We start from the raw sequence: 20,563 nt of genomic DNA on the forward strand, positions 1-20,563 counted from the left end.
AGTCTATTTTGTAAGAAATTAATATTTCCACTCCTGCTCTTTTTTGATTGTTTGATATATATTTTGCCATCCTTTGAGTTTTAGTTTGTGTCTTTAAGGTGTGTCTCTCGTAGGCAGCATATAGACAAATTGCCTTTTTTTAAATTCATTCTGCCACTCTCTATTGGTGCATTTAGTCCATTTACATTCAGCATAATTACGGATAGGTATGAGTTTAGAGCTGTCATTTTGATGCCTTTTTTGTGTGTTGTTGACAGTTTCTTTTTTCCACCTAATTTTTTGTGCTGAGTAGTTTATATACAGTGTTTTCCTCTTATTTGTTGTTGACTGTGTTTTTGCTGAGTCTTTATGTTTTTCTTGTATTTTATTTTATTTTCATGTGTAGGATTGTTAGTCTCCTTTGTGGTTACCGTAATATCTACCCCTATTTTTCTAAGTTGAAACCAAACTTTTATTTCTTTATATCGCCTTGACCTCCTCTTCATAAGAAAGATTTATGACTACATTTTTTAGTCCCTCTTTCTTGTTTTAATGTTCTCATGTTTTACATAATGACATCGCTGTTTCTGTTTTGAGCGCTTTTTTTTTTTTAATCAATTTATTTTTGTGATTTCCCTATGTGGGTTGATATCTGGTTGTTCTGCTCTGTATTCTACTTTTGGGTTGATATCTGATATTATTGATTCTCTAACCAGAGAACTCTCTTTAGTATTTCTTACAGTTTTGGTTTAGTTTTTATGAATTCCCTTAACTTCTGTTTATCTGGAAATGTCCTAATTTTGCCTTCATATTTGAGAGACGGTTTTGCTGGATATATGATTCTTGCCTGGCAATTCTTTCCTTCAGTGCTTTATATAAGTCATCCCATTGCCTTCTTGCCTGCATGGTTTCTGCCCAGTAGTCCGAGCTTATTGACTCTCCTTTGTAGGTAACTTTTCATTTGTCCCTAGCTGCTCTTAAAATTATCTTTGGTTTTGGCAAGTTTGATTATGTCTTAGTGACTTTCTTTTGAGATCCATCTTATGTGGGATTCGATGAGTACCTTGGATAAGTATCTTCTCATCTTTCATGATATCAGGGAAGTTTTCTGCCAACAAACCTTCAACGATTCTCTCCATATTTTCTTTTATTCCTCCTTTTTTTTTTTTTTGTTCTGGTACCCCAATCACTCGTAGGTTATTTCTCTTGATAGAGTCCCACATGACTCTTAGGGTTTCTTTATTTTTTTTAATTATCTGATTTTTCTTCAAATATATTGGTATCAAATGTTTTATCTTTAATCTCACTAATTCTGCCTTCCATTTCCTCAGTTCTGCTCCTCTTTCTATTGTCTAATTCTATAATTTTATTGTTAATCTTCTGAATTTCTGATTGCTGTCTACGGATTCTTGCAGCCTACTAAATTTTTCATTATGTTCTTGAATAACCTTTTAAATTTCTTCAGCTGCTTTATCTGTGTGTTCCTTGGGTTGTTCTGCGTTTTGCCTCATCTTTCTGATCTCTTGAAGAGTTCCGTATATTAATCTTTTGTAGTCTACATCTGGTAATTCCAGGATGACAACTTCATCCGGAAGATTCCCTGATTCTTTGTTTGGAGAACTTGTTGAAGCGATCATGATCTGCTTCTTTACATGATTTGATATTGACTGTTGTCTCTGAGCCATCTATAAGTTACTGTATTAATTTATTTTATGTTTGCTTACTGTATCCTAGCTTCATTGTTTTGTTTTGATATGCCCAAACAGGCTGCCTGAGTGAGCTAGCTTGATTATTTGCACCTCTGAAGCTCTAACATCCTGTCAACAGATGGCTAGAGCTGTTACTAGGTATATGAGCCTAGGAGTCCATTCACTTTTCTTGTACGGATTCAGCTCAGGTGTCCAGGTAACTGGTCATCAAGTGTGTGGTACAGGGTCTGTCCTACAGTCTTAGAGGGGCAGGGGTGATTGGTGTAGGCAAGGGTATTTGGTTGCAGCAGGGGTCACGCTCTGAACAAGGCAGGGGCTGACAGCCATCCCCCAAGTGTCTGTGAGGAAAGCGCATCTCTGTTCCCTAGAGTGCAGAGGTGGGTGGGTTTTGCAGCCGGACCATGGGCACCCAATGCTTTTGGTTGTGAGTGCTGGGAGGTACCACTTAGCCTTGGAGCCCTGTCATGGGTGGCTAGGAGATGTGGGTGGGGCCACCAGTTCTCAGGCCCCTGATTTGGGTAGGTGAGGACCCTGTTTAATAGGCAAAGTGGTTTCAAACATCAAAAACCTACCTTTCCACCACATAGCTAAAACAGCTGAAGTCGGATCTCAAGCACAATCTCCTGAAATGGGCCCACACAGGCCCACACACAGTGAAAGGTATTCAAAGTCCACAGACCATGGGTGCCTGGACAGGAGCCGCTTCCGTCCTAAGCAACCCATCTGAGTGTAACTGGCAGATTATCTTTTCCCCCAATTATTAATTTATTTCTTCTCCAAGGCCAGGAGAATGGCTCACAGTGCGCAGTAGGACCTATCTCAGGCCCAGGAAAATTGACAGCCACTGAAGCTGGCTCGGGGGTTGGGGGCACGGGAAATAAACACCAAGTATTTTTTTTTTTTTATTTTTAGTTTTTGCTGAGAGAGCTGTTTTTCTCTGGTTCCGGAGGTGTAAGTACACTGTGCGGCTCACTGTCTCTCCCCGAGGAAACTGCATCCCTAATGCTGCTGCTAACCCCGCCGTGGTCATTCCAGGGGACTGTGCCTGAGGGGTGCTGGCTCCCAGAGTCAGATCCAGCAACTCCTTGTTGCTTCTGAACTGTCTCTCTCTCCCCCGGCCGCTAAATCCGACCTTCTAACTTTGCCTTTGATGTTCAGGGCTCCTAGCCTGTCATTATGCATAATCATTTCACTTGTTTTTCCGGGGCTCTGTTGTAAGAGAGCTCACCGGAAGTGTCCGAGTACTCCGCCGTCTCGGCCCCGCCCCTCCAGATCCCGTTCTTAAAGACCCTGCTGCAAGGGACAGCAAGAATATTTGCACAACTTGAAGAATGGGTGCAAGGACACTGAACTGAATGTATAAAAATCAATGAATCACTGTGTATTAAGTTGTGTGCGTGTCATTATTATTAAAAAAGGCAGGGCTGTAAAAGTTGGGTGGCTGCCCTGCATAATTTGACCAGGAGGACGTGGAGGGGCAGCTCTCGCATGTTCCTGGCCCCTGTGGGCCCCTGAGCTCTGGTCATCGGCCTCAGGAAGGGCCAACCCCTGCAGTCTTTCCGGCTCTGAGGCCCCGCTGGTGGGAATCTTTATTTTTAAGGCACGCCCTGATTCTCCCCTCAACACGTAACCCAGTATTTGCGGCCATGAAGAGAAAGTAATCAATCACCCAATTGTGTGGCTCCAACTCCCAGAGGACCTTTTGAGGGGCACCTAAGTAACATATCCCTGCAGTGTGACAACAACAACATCAATCCCAAAGAGGTGCAAGGATCAGGTGAACACACGGGGATGCCTGGAGTCCCTGGGTCATGCAAATGGTTAAGCACTGGGCTACTAACTTCAAGGTTTGTAGTTCGAACCTACTAAGAAGCATCTTGGAAGAAAGGCCTGGCAATCTACTTCTGAAAAATCAGCCACTGAAAACCCTATAGAACTCAGTTCTACTCTGACACATAGAGGGTCCCCATGAGTTGGGACTGATAGCAACTGGTTTGGTTTTGATGTAACAGAGTGTCTTTGTTTCCTAGTACTGGTGTAATAGAAATACCAAAAATGAGTGGCTTCAAAGAACAGAAATTCATTTTCTTACAGTTCAGGAGCCTAGAAGTCCGAATTCAGGACGTGGCTCTAGGGGAAGGTCACTCCTCGTCTAGTTTCACTTCCAGTAGCTGCCATACATTCATCTGCCGCTCCTCATCAAATAGCATTTGTCTTCCCCTGGAGTCTGTTTGGAGCCCTGGTAGCGCTGTGGTTAGGCGTTCGGCTGCTAACCAAAAGGGTCGGCTGTATGAATCCACTAGTCACTCCTTGGAAACCCTATGGTGCAGTTCTACTCTGTCCCATATGGTCCCTATGAGTCAGAATAGACTCAACGGCAACAGTTTGATTATTTTGGTTGGTGTCTGTCTCCTTTTGTGTCTAACCCGCTCTCTGTAGTGATTAGTTTTAGGACACACCCTACACTGATATGGTCTCATTAACATACTGAAAACTGATTTTCGAATAGGATTATTTCCACAATGTAATCCATAACACAGATATTCCTGGATTTGAGACAATGCCAATATCAATCCTAAAGAGAGTTAAGGACTAGAAGCACATATGGGGACGTCTTGTTTTTTTTTTTAACAATGGAATGAACAAAGCTATCAGGTAAAGAATAACTTTCTGCTCTATTCCTCAGCCAGCCTACCTCAGAAACCAGAGCATCACAATCATTTCCTAAATGAGGGGGCAGAGAATAAACTGGGGCTGGGGTGATGACGAACATTACCATGCAGGTGAAGCGGGATGGCCCTTATCAGCCTCTGTACCATAGACAAAGACACAGGAGGAGTGCTGCTGCCTTCAAGGAGCACACATTCTGGGTCCACACAGCCCAAGTTGAGTCTAAGGAAATTCAGAAGAGTGCCCTCTGGTCAGAGAGAGTGAGAGCTCAGAGGCAGGTACAGGCTCACATCCTCCAGATTATGACTTCCCCTAGGGGCTGGGGCACAACAGTGATCATGAGGATGGTGCAGGACCGGGCAGTGTTTCGTTCTGTTGTACATGGGGTCACGATGAGTTGGGACTGACTCAGCGGCACCTAACAGCAACAGGGTGCTGGCAAGAATACGGGTTTCCAGGCTCACCCCTCAGGAGGACCAGGCTGGAGCCTGGGAGCCTATATTTTAAACAAGCACCCCAGCTGGTTCTGGGGATCCAATAACCTTAGGAAGCACAGTCATGGTGCAGATCTCAAGAGGGACCCCTGCTGATGAATCAGAGGGGTGTCTGCCTAAGGGGTGGGATCTGACATATCCAAAGGTTCATGTAGTGGGCTGAATTGTGCTCCCCCAGGTTATATGCCCAAATGTTAAACCCTGGTACCTGTGAATGTGACCTTGCTTGGAAATATATTTGCTTTGCAAATATAATTAAGAAGTCCCTGGGTGGCACAAATGATAAACATGCTTGGCTGCTAGTAACTAAAAGGTTGGAGGTTTGAGTCCACCCAGAGGTGCCTTGGCAGAAAGGCCTGGCGATCTACTTCCCAAACTCAGCCATTAAAAACACTATGGAACACAGTTCTGCTCTGATGCACATGGAGTCGTCATGAGTCAGGATCAACTTGATGGCAACAGATTTTTTTTTTTTTAAGATTAAGTTAAAGCTCTCGAGATGAGATCATTCTGGATCTTGGGTGGGCTCTAAATCTAATAACTGGTATTCTTATAAGAGAAAGAAGAGGGAGATTTGAGACACAGGGGAGACGGCCACGTGAACCACGGAGGCAGAGACTGGAGTGATGCGGCCACAAGTCAAGGAATGCCAAGGACTGCTGGCACACCAGAAGCTAAGAGACAAGGAAGGATCTTCCCGTAGAGCCTGCGGAGGGAGTGTGGCCCTGCCAACACCCTGATTTCAACTTCCAGCCTCCAGAACTGTGGGAGGATCCATTCCTGTGTCTAAGCCACTCAGCGTGTGGTGACATGATGTGGCAGGCCTAGGACACCCACGTGGCTCAGGCAGAGTCGTCTCATTCCACACTGCGGCAGGTGAGGGAGATAACCCTGGCCGGTATAAGACACCCACACGGCTCATTCCATACTGCTGCAGGTGAGGGAGATGACCCTGGCAGGCCTAAGACACCCACACGGCTCGGGCAAGGTCACTTCATTCCACACTGCTGCAGGTGAGGGAGATGACCCTGGCAGGTCTAGGACACCCACACGGCTCATTCCACACTGCTGCAGGTGAGGGAGATGACCCTGGCGGGCCTAAGACACCCACACGGCTCATTCCACACAGCTGCAGGTGAGGGAGATGACCCTGGCAGGCCTGAGACACCCACACGGCTCATTCCACACTGCTGCAGATGAGGGAGATGACCCTGGTGGGCCTAAGACACCCACATGGCTCGGCCAGGGTCACCTCATTCCACACTGCTGCATGTGAAGGAGATCACCCTGACGGGCCTAAGACACCCACACCGCTCAGACAGGGTCACCTCATTCTACACTGCTGCAGGTGAGGGAAATGACCCTGGCGGACCTAGGACACCCAAATGGCTCGGGCGGGGTCACCTCATTCCATACTGCTGCAAGTGAGGGAGATGACTCTGGCAGGCGTGTGCCTTGGCAACAAGAGATGAAGAGCCACCTGCAGCACCCTGGGGGTGAACTCCAAGGAGCAGACCGAGTGAAGGCTGTGGGTGCAGCTGCTGCAGGAGGCCAGGTGAAGGGCCTGCCATGCAGCAGGAGGAGGCTTTCTAGAGGAAGCTTTTTGGTTTCAGTTTACTGCTTATGTCCTTTGCCGTCCCTGGCTCTGTGAGGGCCCTGGATTTGTTGTGTTCATTGTCTGGCACATAGTAGATGCTCAGGAAAGACTTGACCAATAAGCGTTGAGTGAAGAGGTGAGAGGAAGATCACACGGGCTGTGAGGGAGCAGAAAGGGAAGCTGGGCCGGGGATCAGGTGGGATGGAGTGGGGGCAGTGGCAACAGCCCAGGCGTGAGGAGCAGGGGGAAGGTGTTGGCCAGGCAATGTATGGGACGAGAACACTGCACAGCAGAGGGGGGTCCACGAAGAGGTCGCCTGTGAGCTGACACACCCGGGGAACTGTAAGACCCTTCAGGGAACTCTTTAATATCTGTGACCTGGTGGGCTGAGGAGGACATGAGCCACCAGCCTAAGGTTGGGCATGGTCACCGCCAAATATGCATCTGATACAAAATGCTTCAACTCTGAATGGACAGGAGTCACAGATGCCCAAAAGCGCCAGGGTCCAAGGAGCGGTCACAATGATGATCCCGACATTTGAGGTGGGGGATCACTCAGCCAGGCCAGGGCTCAGACCAGTCTCCTGCCTAGGACACGAAGGAGCGAAATGGAACAAATAAAGGAACGGGATAAAGTCACTTTACCTTAATGGTTTTGGACTGGAGCCTCAGGCCATTCAGCGTGTTTATTGCTCTTTCCGCGTCTTTTGCAGTCACGTAGTTCACAAAGCCATAGCCCAAGCTGTGTCCTGTGGGAAAACACGTGGACACTGGTAAACCAGCCAAGACAGTGCACATGTACATGAGAGAGAATGAACATGAATAAGTCCTAACCAATCAACCAACCAGGTGTTGCCTAGTCAACTCCGACTCCTGGTGATCTCATGGGTGTCAGAGCAGAACTGGGCCCCACAGTGTTTTCTACGGCTGATTTTTGGGAAGTAGGATCACCAAGCCTTTCTTCTGAGGCACCTCTGAGTGGACTTGAACTTCTAATCTTTTGGATAGCAGCCAAGTACATTAACCATTTATACCACCCAGAGAATCCAAATAAATCCTACTGAGTTCAAAAAGACTCGGTCACACTGAGTTTCTGTTAACAGTGGTGGAATAATTTGGAAAAGGATAGTGGTGATGGCTGCCCAACATGATGAACGTAATCAGGGTCACTGAATTAAACATGTAAAAATTGTTAAATTGGCAAATGTTTTCTTATACATATTTTTACCATGATTTAAAAAAAAAAAAAGACTAGGTCAGAGAAAACTTGTAGAAAATACACCAAAATCGCCTCTGAGGAGTGGGATTATTCGTGATTTCATGGCAGAATTTTCGCCTCCTGCGTGGGAGGCCTGGGTTTGAATTCTCAGTCGATGCGCCTCACGCGTAGCCACCACCTGCCTGTCAGTAGAGGCTTGCATGTTGCTGTGATGAGGGACAGGTTTCAGCAGAGCTTCTGGGCTAAGACAGAAGAGGAAGAAAAGTCTGGTGATCAACTTCCAAAAATCAGCCAATGAAAATCCTGCGGGTCACAACGGCCTGATCCACAGCCGATCACAAGGATGACACAGGATCAGAGAGCGTTTCACTTCACTGCGCATGCTGGACTCCAGCAGCTGGTAATAACCTTACGCCTCTTTGGTAACTTAAAAATTTTCTGCAATAAACAAATGTTACTCTTGAAATGAAAAGAAAAGGTTATTTAAAAACAAATATTGTGTTACTGCCCGCCTCCTGCTGAAGCCCTCACCGCCGCCCAGTCTGGTGTGGCTGCTCTGCCAGGCCTGCGTGGACGGCTGAGGAGGAGGACAGTCACAGCAGGTACACAGGTGGGTGGCTGAGGAGGAGGACAGTCACAGCAGGTACACAGGTGGACGGCTGAGGAGGAGGACAGTCACAGCAGGTACACAGGTGGGTGGCTGAGGAGGAGGACAGTCACAGCAGGTACACAGGTGGGTGGCTGAGGAGGAGGACAGTCACAGCAGGTACACAGGTGGGTGGCTGAGGAGGAGGACAGTCACAGCAGGTACACAGGTGGGTGGCTGAGGAGGAGGACAGTCACAGCAGGTACACAGGTGGGTGGCTGAGGAGCAGGAGGAGGAGATGGAGACCAGCTGTCTGTCTCTGGACTATTTCTCCTGCCACTTCCTTTCCCAGCTGGAAGGTTCACTGGGCTCTGGCGCCACCCAGCGCCAGCTCCATTTACTTCCCCAAAACAAAGACCAACCCCCCCACCCCACCCCCTCCTGTGCGTGAGGAGAAGCCAGAACAGAGAGAACGCCCAGCCCAGCAGCCCTGACCAGCATCTCGGCTCCGCCTAGTGTCCAGGGCTTCTCCCAGCTGCACTGACATCTTAACAGGTTCACCACATCAAGTTTGGGGAGTTGAAAGTGAGGAGAAAACTGGAGTTCTTCAGTTAAAGAAAACCAGAGGTCTGGGCAGTGTGTCCACACCCCATCTTTGTGAAATCCTCAGGCCTGGCAGGAGAGACCACCAAGTGGATGCCCAGGACGGACACAGCACAGCAGGGGGAGGGCCCCTGGGTTCCAGAGATACCCAGGAAGAAGCAACTGCCCAAGGTCGGAGTTCAAAGGAGCCTTACTGAGCGACTACTCAACATTCTCAGTAAAGGAGAGGCCTAGAGAGAGAGCTGATTAGTGCCAAGCCACATAACCAACACCCATCTCTCATTCATTCACCCCCACCACGTACACCAGGCCCTGCCTCACTGAGCTTCGTTCCAGCCTCCAGGGGGCCGAGGCAGGCATGGACTAAAACGTGAACACGTGTGTGAGACACAGGCAGCAAGGCCTCGCTGCAGAGGCACACCGAAGGCATCCTGCAGCTGAACTCAGGCCCATCTTGCAGGTAACAAGAGAACACACCCAGGCTCTAAACCCAGCAGAGAGCCCTGACCCAGTTTTGCCACTTTCTTTTTCCCTCCATAAAGACTGCAGCGAAGAAAACCTTAAGGAGAACAACGTGCATACTAACCATTTGACAAGAAACTAGTTTGTTCTGTAAACCTTCATCTAAAGTACAAAAAAAGAATACTTAAAAGAACAAAAAGAGAAAGAAAACCCTATAGAGCAGTTCTACTCTGTAACACATGCGGTCGCCACGACTCGATGGCAACAGGTTTACTTTTTAGAATCCTTTTAGATTTACAGAGAAATTGCAGCAAGTACAAACAGTTCCCACATACCCCACATGACTTCCCCTATTAGTAACATATTAGTATGTACATTCGTTACAATTAACAAATCAATAAAACAAAAAAAAAAACAAAAACCCCAAACCTGTTGTTGAGTCGATTCCAACTCACAGCAACCCTATAGGACAGAGTAGAACTGCCCCATGGATTCGAACTGGTCACCTTTTGGTTAGCAGCCATAGCACTTAACCACTATGCCACCAGGGTTTCCAAGGAGTCAATAATGATACATTATTACTAAAGAAAGCTCAGACTGTCCCTCAGCTTTCTTCAGTTTCCCCTAATGTCCTATGGAGCCCTGATAGCGCAGCGTTTAAGAGCCGGGCTACTAACCAAAAGGTCAGCAGTTCAAATCCACCAGCTGCTCCTTGGAAACCCTATGGGGCAGTTCTACCCTGTCCTATAAGGTCGCTATGAGTTGGAATCAACTTGACGGCAATGGGTTTGGTTTTGATTAATGTCCCTTTTCTATAGGAGCCCTGGTAGCTCAGTGCTTAAGAGCTCAGCTGCTAACCCAAAGGTAGGCGGTTTGAACCCACCCAGTGGCCCTGAAGGAGAAAAGACCCGGCGATCTGCTTCTGTAAAGATTACGGCCTAGAAAATCCTATGAGGCAGTTGTACTGTGCCACATGTGGTTACTCTGAGTCGGAATGGACTCAAATGCACCCAACAACTATGTCTTTGTTCTGGTCTAGGATCTCCTTAGGCTCCAGTGTCTCTGTCTGAAACTTGTAAAATTTTAAATAATTTATTTTATATTTTGTTGTTGTTGAGAATATATACAGCAAAATATACACTGATTCAACAATTCCTAAGTGTACAATTTAGTGACATTGATTACACTCTTCAAGTCGTATAATGACTCTCACCCTCCTGTACTGAGTTGTTTTTCCTGCATTAACATAAACTCACTGCCCCGTAAGTTTCAAGTTGCTGTTGTCAGTTTCATCCCAGAGAAATATATCTTAAAAGAGCATAATGCTCATGACAGATATTCTTTGCTAATTAAGCTTAACTATTATCTGGTTTTAAGAAGACCTCAGGGAATATTTTTTTTGGTTTAAGGTTTGAATATTATCCCAGGGCAATAGTTTCAGGGGTCAATCCAGCCTCCAGGCCTTGAAAAAGGCTGGATTCTATGAGCATTTGAAATTCTATCCTGCATTTTACCCCTTTTGATCAGAATTCTTCCATTGAATCTTTGTTTGAAATGTTCAATAATGGTAGCACTATCCAGTTCTGGTCTCCTGTCAAAGGAGGCAGTTGGTTGTTCATGGACGCAATTAGCCTCACATTCTATTTCCTCCTCCTATTACTGACTCTTTCTCCCTCTGTTGCTCCAGGTGAATAGAGACCGATTGTTGTGTCTTGGATGGCTGCCTACAAGTTTCTAAGACCCCAGGCACTATGCAAGGAACTAGGAGGTAGAGCAGAAGCATTAAACAGGATGTTATTAAGCCAATTAACAGGGATGTCCCAGGAAACCAAGATCCTAAACCTCCAAACCAAGGCACCAAATTCCATTAGGAATTTGGTTATATATAAGTGGCCTCAGAGCTTTTTTAATTTTAATTTTTGTTGTTGTAATAAACATGTCTACCACACAGCTTTTGTCAATTTAACTTTTTACAGGTGTACAACTTATTGACAGCACTTACAATAATTGGCTGTGCAACCCTACTCTTAATCACTGCAATTCTTCCATCACAGTAAACCACAACTCAAACTCAGCACTCCAGGAGCAATAACCTCCCCTTCCCTTCCCTTCTGCCCCTGGTAAGCACTAATAAACTTTGGCCTCTACGCATTTGCCTTTTCATGTCTCTTTATATGAGTGAGGTCATCCGTTATTTGTCCTTTTGTGACTGACTGCTCAGTGTGTCTTCCAGCACCATCTATATTGTAGCATGCATCAAGGTTTCCTTTCTCCTACTGGCTGAGAAGTCACATCTTGTTTTATGACTGTGGCAGTCTTGAGGGGCACTGGTAGGGGATTCTGTAGACTGTCCTCTGGTGCTTTTCTCCTGTTTAAGCTGTGATGAAGACCACGGGGTAAAGTACCCTTCCCATCACCTCACAGATGATGAGATGACCCTTCACTGTTGATGCTGACCTCAACCTCCTGGCTAAAGCGTTTGTCAAGTGTCTCCACTGTGAAGTTACCGCGCTCTTGGAAAGGAAGTTAGCATGCGCGGCCCACATTAAGCAGCGGGGAGTTCAGCTTCCCCTCCTTTGAGGCAGAGCAGCTACAGAAATTTGTTGGAATCTGCTCAAGCCACTTTCTTTTTTAAAGAAACAAAACCAAAAGCTGACTCCAAGGCCCATATTCCTAATAAAACACCATGGGTCTCAAGAGACTCCCGGGCAGCCTGCTGCCCCAGGGTGGCTACTCACAGGGCTCTGTATCAAGGGAGGGCCTGGGAGCAGCGGGGCTGGGAGCTGAGAGGACCACTCCTGGCTCAGAGAACTAGGAGCAGCTCCAGGGTGGGGCCCTCTGGGGCTCCTGCAGATGCTCCGACTACAGATGTTGGATCTAAGGATGCAGAATGTCTATGATGTGGGTTTCTGACCATGACCCCAGCCTTGTGGACACCTGCTCCCACCCCTTCTCCTACTTCCGCCATGCCCATGACATCAGCCTGTCCTTGGTAGCCCGGGCCTCGGATGTAGCCCCCCTGCCTCTCTCTGGCCAGCACCACCCACCCAAAAGGCCAGTCCCGATCTGGACCACCTGTATCCTTAACTCCTTATGTCTCAGGTGGGGAAACCAGACAGCGGTGAGTACAGGACCCAAACCCGAGACTTCTGGACTCGACCAGGCCTCTGGGAGCCTTGGGCCTTGTGCCTGTGTCTCCAGCCTTACCTGCTTCTTCCTTCTGGACTCTTACCTCCTATTAGGTCCCAATGGGCTGCCCCAGCGTGGATACTGCCGCTTCTACCAGCCCCACTCGCATCAAACCAAGGCTATCCAGGCTGCCTTTGGTGCTGAGCCCACAGGTAGTCTCAGACTCATCTCCCCATGCTCTCTTCTCACTGCTGACCCTCTTGAAATGCCACCTTCTTTGTTACATGAAACCCCACTGTTAGGGATTGAACTGTGTCCCCCTAAAATATGTGTGGATGTGACCCTGTTTGGAACTAGGGTTTTCTTTGTTAATTTGATCCTACCCGAGCAAGGCAGGATCTAGATCTAATCACTTCTGCGTTATAAACACAGCAGATTAAACACAGAGGCATGAGGGAGCGCACAGGAAGACAGATGCTACACAAGGATGCTCTACAAACCAAGGAACCCAGGAACGTCCAAGGCTGCGACAAGGAGGGAATTGACGTGGTCAAGACCCTGATTTGGGTGCTTAGAATCCAGGCTGTGAGACAATCAATTTCTGGTTTTTAGAGTGACCCACTTGTGAGATTTGTTACAGCGGCCCTAGGAGACTAAGACACACGCCATGCTCTCCCCATAGGTTTCCTTCCCCATCCTCTTTCCCCAGCTGTCTGTCCTCAGGCTGCCTGTTCTTGGCCCATTCCATTGAAACCCAGGTTCCCTAAGGCTCTGCCTTCGGCTCTTGTCTTTGCCACGTTCTCCTTGGGTGATTTTCTGGAGCACTGTGTGCCCACCCTGCCTCCCATGGCTGTCACTTTGTCCCCAGTCCTGCTCCTCAGCCCACCTTTCTCACTGGTCTGACACATATGCCAGGCCTGGGGTGGGGTGGGGCAGTGACGATCAGGTTCTGCCCTGATGAAGCTAACATCCCAGTAGGTGGGCCAGACAATAAACCAGCAGGAAATTAATTCACAAAGCCACTGGGTAGGAGCTACGAAGGCCTCAACGTTGTGTCGTAAGTGAGACTTCTAGAATGCGGTCCACAACAGATGGAAATCAGGGGGCCTGAGGAGGTGACATTTGAACCCAGACCCCAGGACGGCCAGGGTTGAGTGTTCCAGACACAAGAGCAAGCCCCAAGTCTCTGATGTGAGGGGGCTCTGGTGTGTTCCAGGAAATGAAAGGCCAGGGAGGTGGGGTGAGCTGGATGAGGAGTCAGCAGCTGGAAATGCTTCCTCCAGGGCTGGGTGGAAAGTGGACTTCAGTGGGGGGCCTGAGAACTAGTCCAGACAGGAGGTGAGGGTAGCTTACACCAGGGCGGGCAGTAGCAGGAAGACCCCAGAGGACATGCAGATGGGCTGCTGGGTGGGGGACAGCTCCTGTGGGGTTGAGGCCCCTGAAGCACCAGGAAGCAGCTCCCTGTGGGGGCAAGCCCCCGTGGGTCTGAGACTGGGTGGGGAAGGATCTCTTCCATACCACCTTGGGGGCTTGCCCTATCTTACCCGGGTCCCTGGAAGGTACCTCAGTGGCAGAGGGTAGAGACGGGGCGGCGGCGGGGGGGGGTGCTGTTCTCACCCGCTAGGTGGGACCATGTACTAAAAACTGCTTTACACACACAGAGCCTGACAACCCCCTAGGGCCACATTTCTTGTTCCTTTGCTATAAACCATGCTTCTTAACCCTGGCTGCGTCAGAGCCACTAAAAAAAACTAGGGGAGCTTTTTAACACCATACATGCCCAGGACATGCTCCAGCCCAATGAAATCAGAATTGGGAGCAGAGCAAATTGCTGGTTCTCAGAGTAGGGTCCACGAGCCATCAGCACCAGGACTGCCTGTACTTAGGTTAATGGTGCAGGCCCCTCACTCCCCTTTGCCTTAGCCCCTGGACTCAGGAGGTCAGCAGGCCTGGGAATCTGCATTCCAAAACTCCTCGGCAATAAGTCTCCTGTTCATGAGACACAGAGAGTCTGCTAGAGTCAGTGTCCCCCTCTCCCTTTAGGGGACACAGGGATCAGCCTGAAGGGGGGGAAAGAGGCCTTAAGGGCTGAGCTCAGGCAGGGATGGTCCTGTGCTGGCTGCTGTGGCGGCTGCCGAGACAGGGTGGAGGGGTGGAGGGAGATGACGAAAGAAAGGAGGAGGAGAAAGGGAGGGGAGAGACAGAGGGAGGGACCAAAAAAAAAAAAAAAAAAGAATAAACCCAGTGAGGTCTTAGAGGCTATGGGCATTTCCCTGTTATAGGAAGAGCGCCCCCTGCTGGCCACAGGACCGCGGTCCCCAGCGCTGGTTTTCTGACGGGCTGGTACCAGCATCTCTCTCCAGGCAGGTTCAACATATGGTTAAAACACTCCAGGTACTTGCTAACTCACTCACTTTGGACGTATCACCAGCAAATCTCTAGAAAACAACATCAGTTGGTAGAGGGCCAACAAAAATGAGCGAAACCCTCACTCAGTGAGATGGACTGACACAGTGGCCACAACAATGGATCAAGCAGACCGACAATCATGAAGATGGTGCAGGGCCGGGCAACATTTTGTCCCTTTGTGTATGGGGTAGCCGTGAGTCGGGGCCGAGTCGATGGCAACTAACAACAGCACTGACTCGCCAACTCAGAGGGTCTGGGTAGGGCCCGAGGTCTGCATTTGTCCAAGTCCCCAGATACAACTGCCAGTCGAGGATGGCACTCAGAACCATCGATACCTGGGAGCACTATTTATGCAACATCAGGCATCCCCTTGAGCAATCGTGGTCCAGTGTTCCTGCATTTCCAAATCCATCTCTGTCTTTTAGATGGGTTAGGCCTTACATCCGCAGATCCAAGCAGCTGGATGTAATGTTTTAATCCCTTTGTACTCTCTGGGCTGGAACAGCCTGGAAATTACCTGTGAAGCACGGTGGAGGGAAGGGACAGCCTGTGAGCAAGGCCTCCTTTGCCACTTGAGAGGTGGGCACAGCTGTGTTCTCCCTGTAAGGGGCTACAGGGACTCAAGGGAATATGTCACCGAGGGTGAGAAACAGGGTTGTGGGGCGATGAGCAAATTAGTTAGGCAGTAAGAAACAACAAATACCCGAAAAGACGGAAAACGGGCAAAGGACAAGAAGGGGATTTTATAACAGAAGCAGTACAAACAGCCAATAAATAAAACCCAAACCCACTGCCTTCGAGCTGATTCTAAGTCACGGTGACCTCCTATATTACAGGGTAAAATTGTTCCATAGGTTTTCTTAACTGTGATTTTTACAAAAGCAGATAGCCAGGCCTTTCTTCCAAGGTGCTGGTAGGTAGGTTCGAACTGCCAACCTTCAGGTTAGTGTTGTTGTTACTGCTGGGTGCCAACGAGTTGGTTCTGACTCATAGTGACCCTGTGTACAACAGACTGACACAGTGCTCAGACCTGCACCATCCTCACAACCATTGTTTTGTTTGAGCCCATTGTTGCAGCCACTGTGTCAATTCACTTTGTTGAGAGTCTTCCTCTTTTTCGCTGGCTGTCTTACTTTACCAAGCATGATGTCCTTCTCCAGGGACTAGTCCCTCCTGATAACACATCCAAAGTACGTGAAACCAAATCTCACCATTCTTGCTTCTAAGGGGCATTCTGGCTGCACTTCTTCCAAGACAGATCTGTTCATTCTTCTGGCAGTCCATGGTGTAGTCAATATTCTTTGCCGACACCATAATTCAAAGGCATCGATTCTTCTTCTGTCTTACTTACTCATTGTCCAGCTTTTGCATGCATACAAGGTGATCGAAAGCACCATGGCTCGGGTCAGGCGTGCCTTAGTCCTACTTAGGTTAGCAGGTAAGTGGAAACCCAAATACGTGAAAATGATGGATCCACTTTATCAGTCATCAAAGAAATGCTAACTACGACAACGATCAGATGCAATTCCTCACTTTCAGACTGGCAAGATGAGAAATCACACCCAGTCTAGAGGGTGGCAGGAGCCAGGGTGGAAGGGCTTACCCACACCTAGGAATGGCCAAGAGGAGTATACACCAGAGAACCCCTTTGGAGACAAGCTGTCAATCTGTAACACAAGCTTCAGAAGGTAAACATTGTTGGATTAGACGGTTCACTTCCAGGAAGTTATTCTACGGAAATAATCAGTGAACAGAGCCCAGATTTGAGGCAGGATACTTGCCTCAGTGTAAGGTGTGGCTTGTCATATGGACACTATGTGAGCGTCTGCGGTGCCGCTGTAAGCTCAGGCACACCCAGACAACAGTATACTACGCAACCATCTGCAAAGAGGAGTCCTTGGGTAGTGCAAAGTTAACTCACTCGGCTGCTAACCAAAAGGTTGGAGGGCTGAGTCCACCCAGAGGCGTAGCCTTGGAACCAAAACGTGGTGATCTACTTCTGAAAAACTAGCCAGTGAAAACCCTATGGGGCACAGCTCTACTCTGCACGCACAGGGTTGTTATGAGTTGGAATCGACTCAACTACAACTGGTTGTTTTTGTTTTTTTAACTCCAAGAGCTCTATGGACCTACTGGACAAGGAAGTTCCGACTGCAGGGCAGTGTGGGGAGTGCCACGTTGCAGATCTGTCCATGTGCTACAGAAGGCCGGAAGAGGAGTGCCTAACGCTGACTGGGCCAGGCCAGGGAAGGCCTCTGAGAGCTGAAGGTCTTACAGCAGGTGAGGTGTGGGGTCACACTTCGACTGTTAAGACACCCCTTTGTGGCAGTGAGGAGAATGGTCTAGAGGGAGCAAGGGTGAAAACAAGGTGGCCTGCCGGAAGGCTAATGCAGGAGTGCAGGCCAAGGACTACGGTCTTCTGCTATAGAGTGGGGGCAGGGGAGATGGAGGAAAAGGCATGGACTGAAGAAGCATCCAAAAGGACCAGCACCAGGGATGCATGTCAGAAGTCACTCTTGGATTCCTGGCCAGATCACTGCTCAGATGGGGATGTAGGGCAGCAAGCGGCAGGGCTGCAGATAGACTGGGAAGCCAGTCTGGAAGCCACTGAGTCTGATACTGAGGGGCTTGGAGCTCAGAAGAGCTTTCTGGTCTACGGAGAGGTGGCAGAGTATGGGCAATGTAAGCTGCAGGGGGAGTGAACCTGCACACCCAGGGTGCAGGCTTGGGAAAAGGAAGGGGCTAGGGAAGAACCCGGAGGAATGCCTGAGTAAAGGCTGGGAAAAGGAGGAGGAGCTGGCAAGAGAGACAGAGCGAGTCTTGTCTCAGGGTAGGAAGAAAGCCAGGAGTGTGTGGTTCATGAAAGACAAGGGAAGAGGCTGCTTCTAGAAGGAAATCTGACTTTGACAGCTCTGTGAACAGGGGAGGGGCAGGGCAAGAGCTAGAGCAGTGGTTCACCCGGGGGCGATTCTGCCTCAAAAGGGACATTTGCCCATGTCTGGAGATATTTTTGGCTGTCACAACCAGGGTGGGGGTGCTACTGGCATCTAGCAGGTACGTGCCAGGGATGCTGCTCAACATCCTACCATGCACAGGACGGCCTCGTCAAGAACTTTCTGGCTCAACAACACAAACAATCTAATTTAAAAAAGAGCGAAGGACTTAAAGAGACATTTCTCCACAGAAAATATACAAATGGCCAACAAACACACGAAAAAATGCTCAACAACATCAGTAGCCATTGGGGAAATGCATATCAAAACCACAATGAGATGCCACCTCACACCCAGCAGGATGGCTATTATCCAAAAAAAATAAAGAAGAAAGGTTAACAAATGAAGTAAAGGATGTGGAGAATCGGAACCCTCATTCATTGCTGGAAGGATTGTAAAACAGTACAGACCCTGTGGAAAACAATTTGCTGGTTCCTCAAAAAGTCAGACTTCCACTCCGAGGTATATATCTAGAAGACTTTTGAAAGCAGGGACTCCCAGATACCGCACACCAATGTTTATAGCAGCACAATGGCCAAAAGATGAACAACGCAGATGTCCCTCCATAAGTGAACACATAAACACAATACGGTCCATCCATACAGTGGAATATTATTCAGCTGTAAAAAGGAATAAAGTTCTGATGACATGGATGCACCTGAAAACTGAGCTAAAGAAGCCAGATACAAGAGCACTCTATGATTCCACTTACGTGAAGTATCTAGGAGAGACAAATGCATAGTGACAGAAAGTAGAGGTTACCAGGGCTGGCAGGACGGAGAAATGGGGAGATACTGCTTAATGGGTACAGAGTTTCTGCTTGGGGAGATGACGGTGGTGAAGGCTGAACAACACTGTGAATGTAATTAATGCCACTGAATTATACACTTAAAAATAGTTAAAATGGCAAATTTTGTTATATATATTTTACCACAACAGGAAAAAAAAAAAAAAGAGAGAGAGAGAAAACTATCCAATCCAAGTGTCAACAGTGCTGAGGTGGAGGAAGCCTGTGCCAGAGGAAGTCGTGGTATCCAGAATGGACTTCTGTAAAGGCGGCAGAGACTAGGGCCTGTCAGGACACGGATGCACAGTCCTGGAGACGCCCAGGAAGAACAGGTGCCCAACAGCCTGAGGTTCCTGAGAAGCTGGAAGGGAAGGGGCTCAGGGTGGTGGTGTGGATGGCTGTTATTTTCTCTGTTGAATAGGAAGGGGGCCATTGGCTGAGACTGAAGGATCCCGGAGGAGGGGAAACGCATTGTGGAGAACCGGATATCCTGGGCCAAGAGCTAAGCTAGTGGGGAATTTGATTGTCAGGTGCCTGTTGGCTAGGATGTCAGAGACTGCCTCTTGGTGGGGCGGACAGCCTGAGCTCTGGCTGGGAGCAAGCACTTGACTGAATGTCCCCACAGCTGGGGTTCTGCCAGAACAGTATAATAAAAGGACAAAAGGGCAGTGAAATTTAAGGCCATGGCCCAGGGACGGTCACTGAAGTTTTTACACACTGGTGGCAGGATGAAAGAAGTGATAATGCAGGACATTTTTCAGAAAGCTACACTGATTCAATTTAAAGAACTACTGGGTAGTGCAAAGGGTTAAGTGCTCAACTACTAACCAAAAGGTTGGTGGTTCAAACCCACCCAGTGACAATGTAGAAGACAGGTCTGGCGATCTGCTTCTGTAGAGACTACAGCAGAGACAATCCTGTGGAGCAGTTCTACCCTGTAATGCACAGGGGCCACATGAGTCAGAACCTACTCAACGGCAACGGGTTTGTTGGTTTTTATCTTTAAACTGAAATGATTTCCCAATGACACTTTTGCGGCTTTCACCAGTTCTCAAAACCAATTCCCTCTGGACAAATCTCACCAAATCTAAGTGTTCCTATTAACATAGCTCACATTCCTTTCAAGGCCACAGCACAGGAACAGACAAAGAAGCCAGGCCGCCGTGAGAATGCTTGCAGAACTGGACTCCAATGCTGGGGAGTATCAATGGGGCAGAGAATCCCCTCCCACCAAAACCAAAAAGGAGAAGGCTTGTGAGCAGCACAGGAGAACTTAAAAAGTCCTCTGAACAAGGACTCCCTTATTGAGGATGGTCTCCTGGAACAGACAAGAGACAGTGGCTTCTAGAAGATTTGAACACTGTTCAATATTGCATATTACCGGGGGAAAAATACTGCATATTATCAAAAGTTCCTATTTAGAAGATGTTTGTTAAATCATACAATCAGAGGGCTAGGAGAGTCCTCAAAAGGCTTTCGGGGTCAGTGCCCCCATTGGATCGCTTAATTTCCTGTACAGCTCTGCCCAGCACCCAGGCGTGCTCACGTTTACCAGCAAAATCTTCAAAGTTGATGAAGCAGAATCACGGGTACATGGTGTTTAATATATGATTCTATTTTTATGAATACTTGAAATCTCCCAAATGTTTTTTCCTGTTTAATTAGTTTTTGGTATAGGGAATCAGTCCCACAAGCCAGGGTAGCAGCCAGAGCCTCCCCCCAGAGGACCGCCCATTCCTCGGCTTGCCAAAGCAGAGCAGAGAGGAAAAGGAGGAGGAAGATGAGAGCTCCCCCAAAACAACGCTCCCCTTCCCTAGGGAGAAAAGAAAGGAAGAAATGCTTCGCAGCGCCTGATCTTCCTACCGTTTCTCCACTCCCTGAAAACATACTCTCAGAATGGAGGCCGCCCTATACCGAGGGCTTTGC

The 20,563-nt window shown here is 48.3% G+C and overlaps 1 protein-coding gene across 2 annotated transcripts in view; it reads right to left on the reverse strand.

The window, feature by feature from the left end:
• ELAVL1 (ELAV like RNA binding protein 1) overlaps window positions 1-20,563 on the reverse strand; it is a 50,914-nt gene that overhangs the window by 15,137 nt on the left and 15,214 nt on the right. For both annotated transcript variants that reach the window (XM_003421283.4, XM_023540499.2), the window contains exon 3: window positions 7,095-7,198. In XM_003421283.4, coding sequence (XP_003421331.1) covers window positions 7,095-7,198 — 104 coding nt within the window. The remainder of the gene's footprint in view (window positions 1-7,094; window positions 7,199-20,563) is intronic.

The sequence above is a fragment of the Loxodonta africana genome, chromosome 3, assembly GCF_030014295.1.
Source record: "Loxodonta africana isolate mLoxAfr1 chromosome 3, mLoxAfr1.hap2, whole genome shotgun sequence".
NCBI lineage: Eukaryota > Metazoa > Chordata > Mammalia > Proboscidea > Elephantidae > Loxodonta > Loxodonta africana.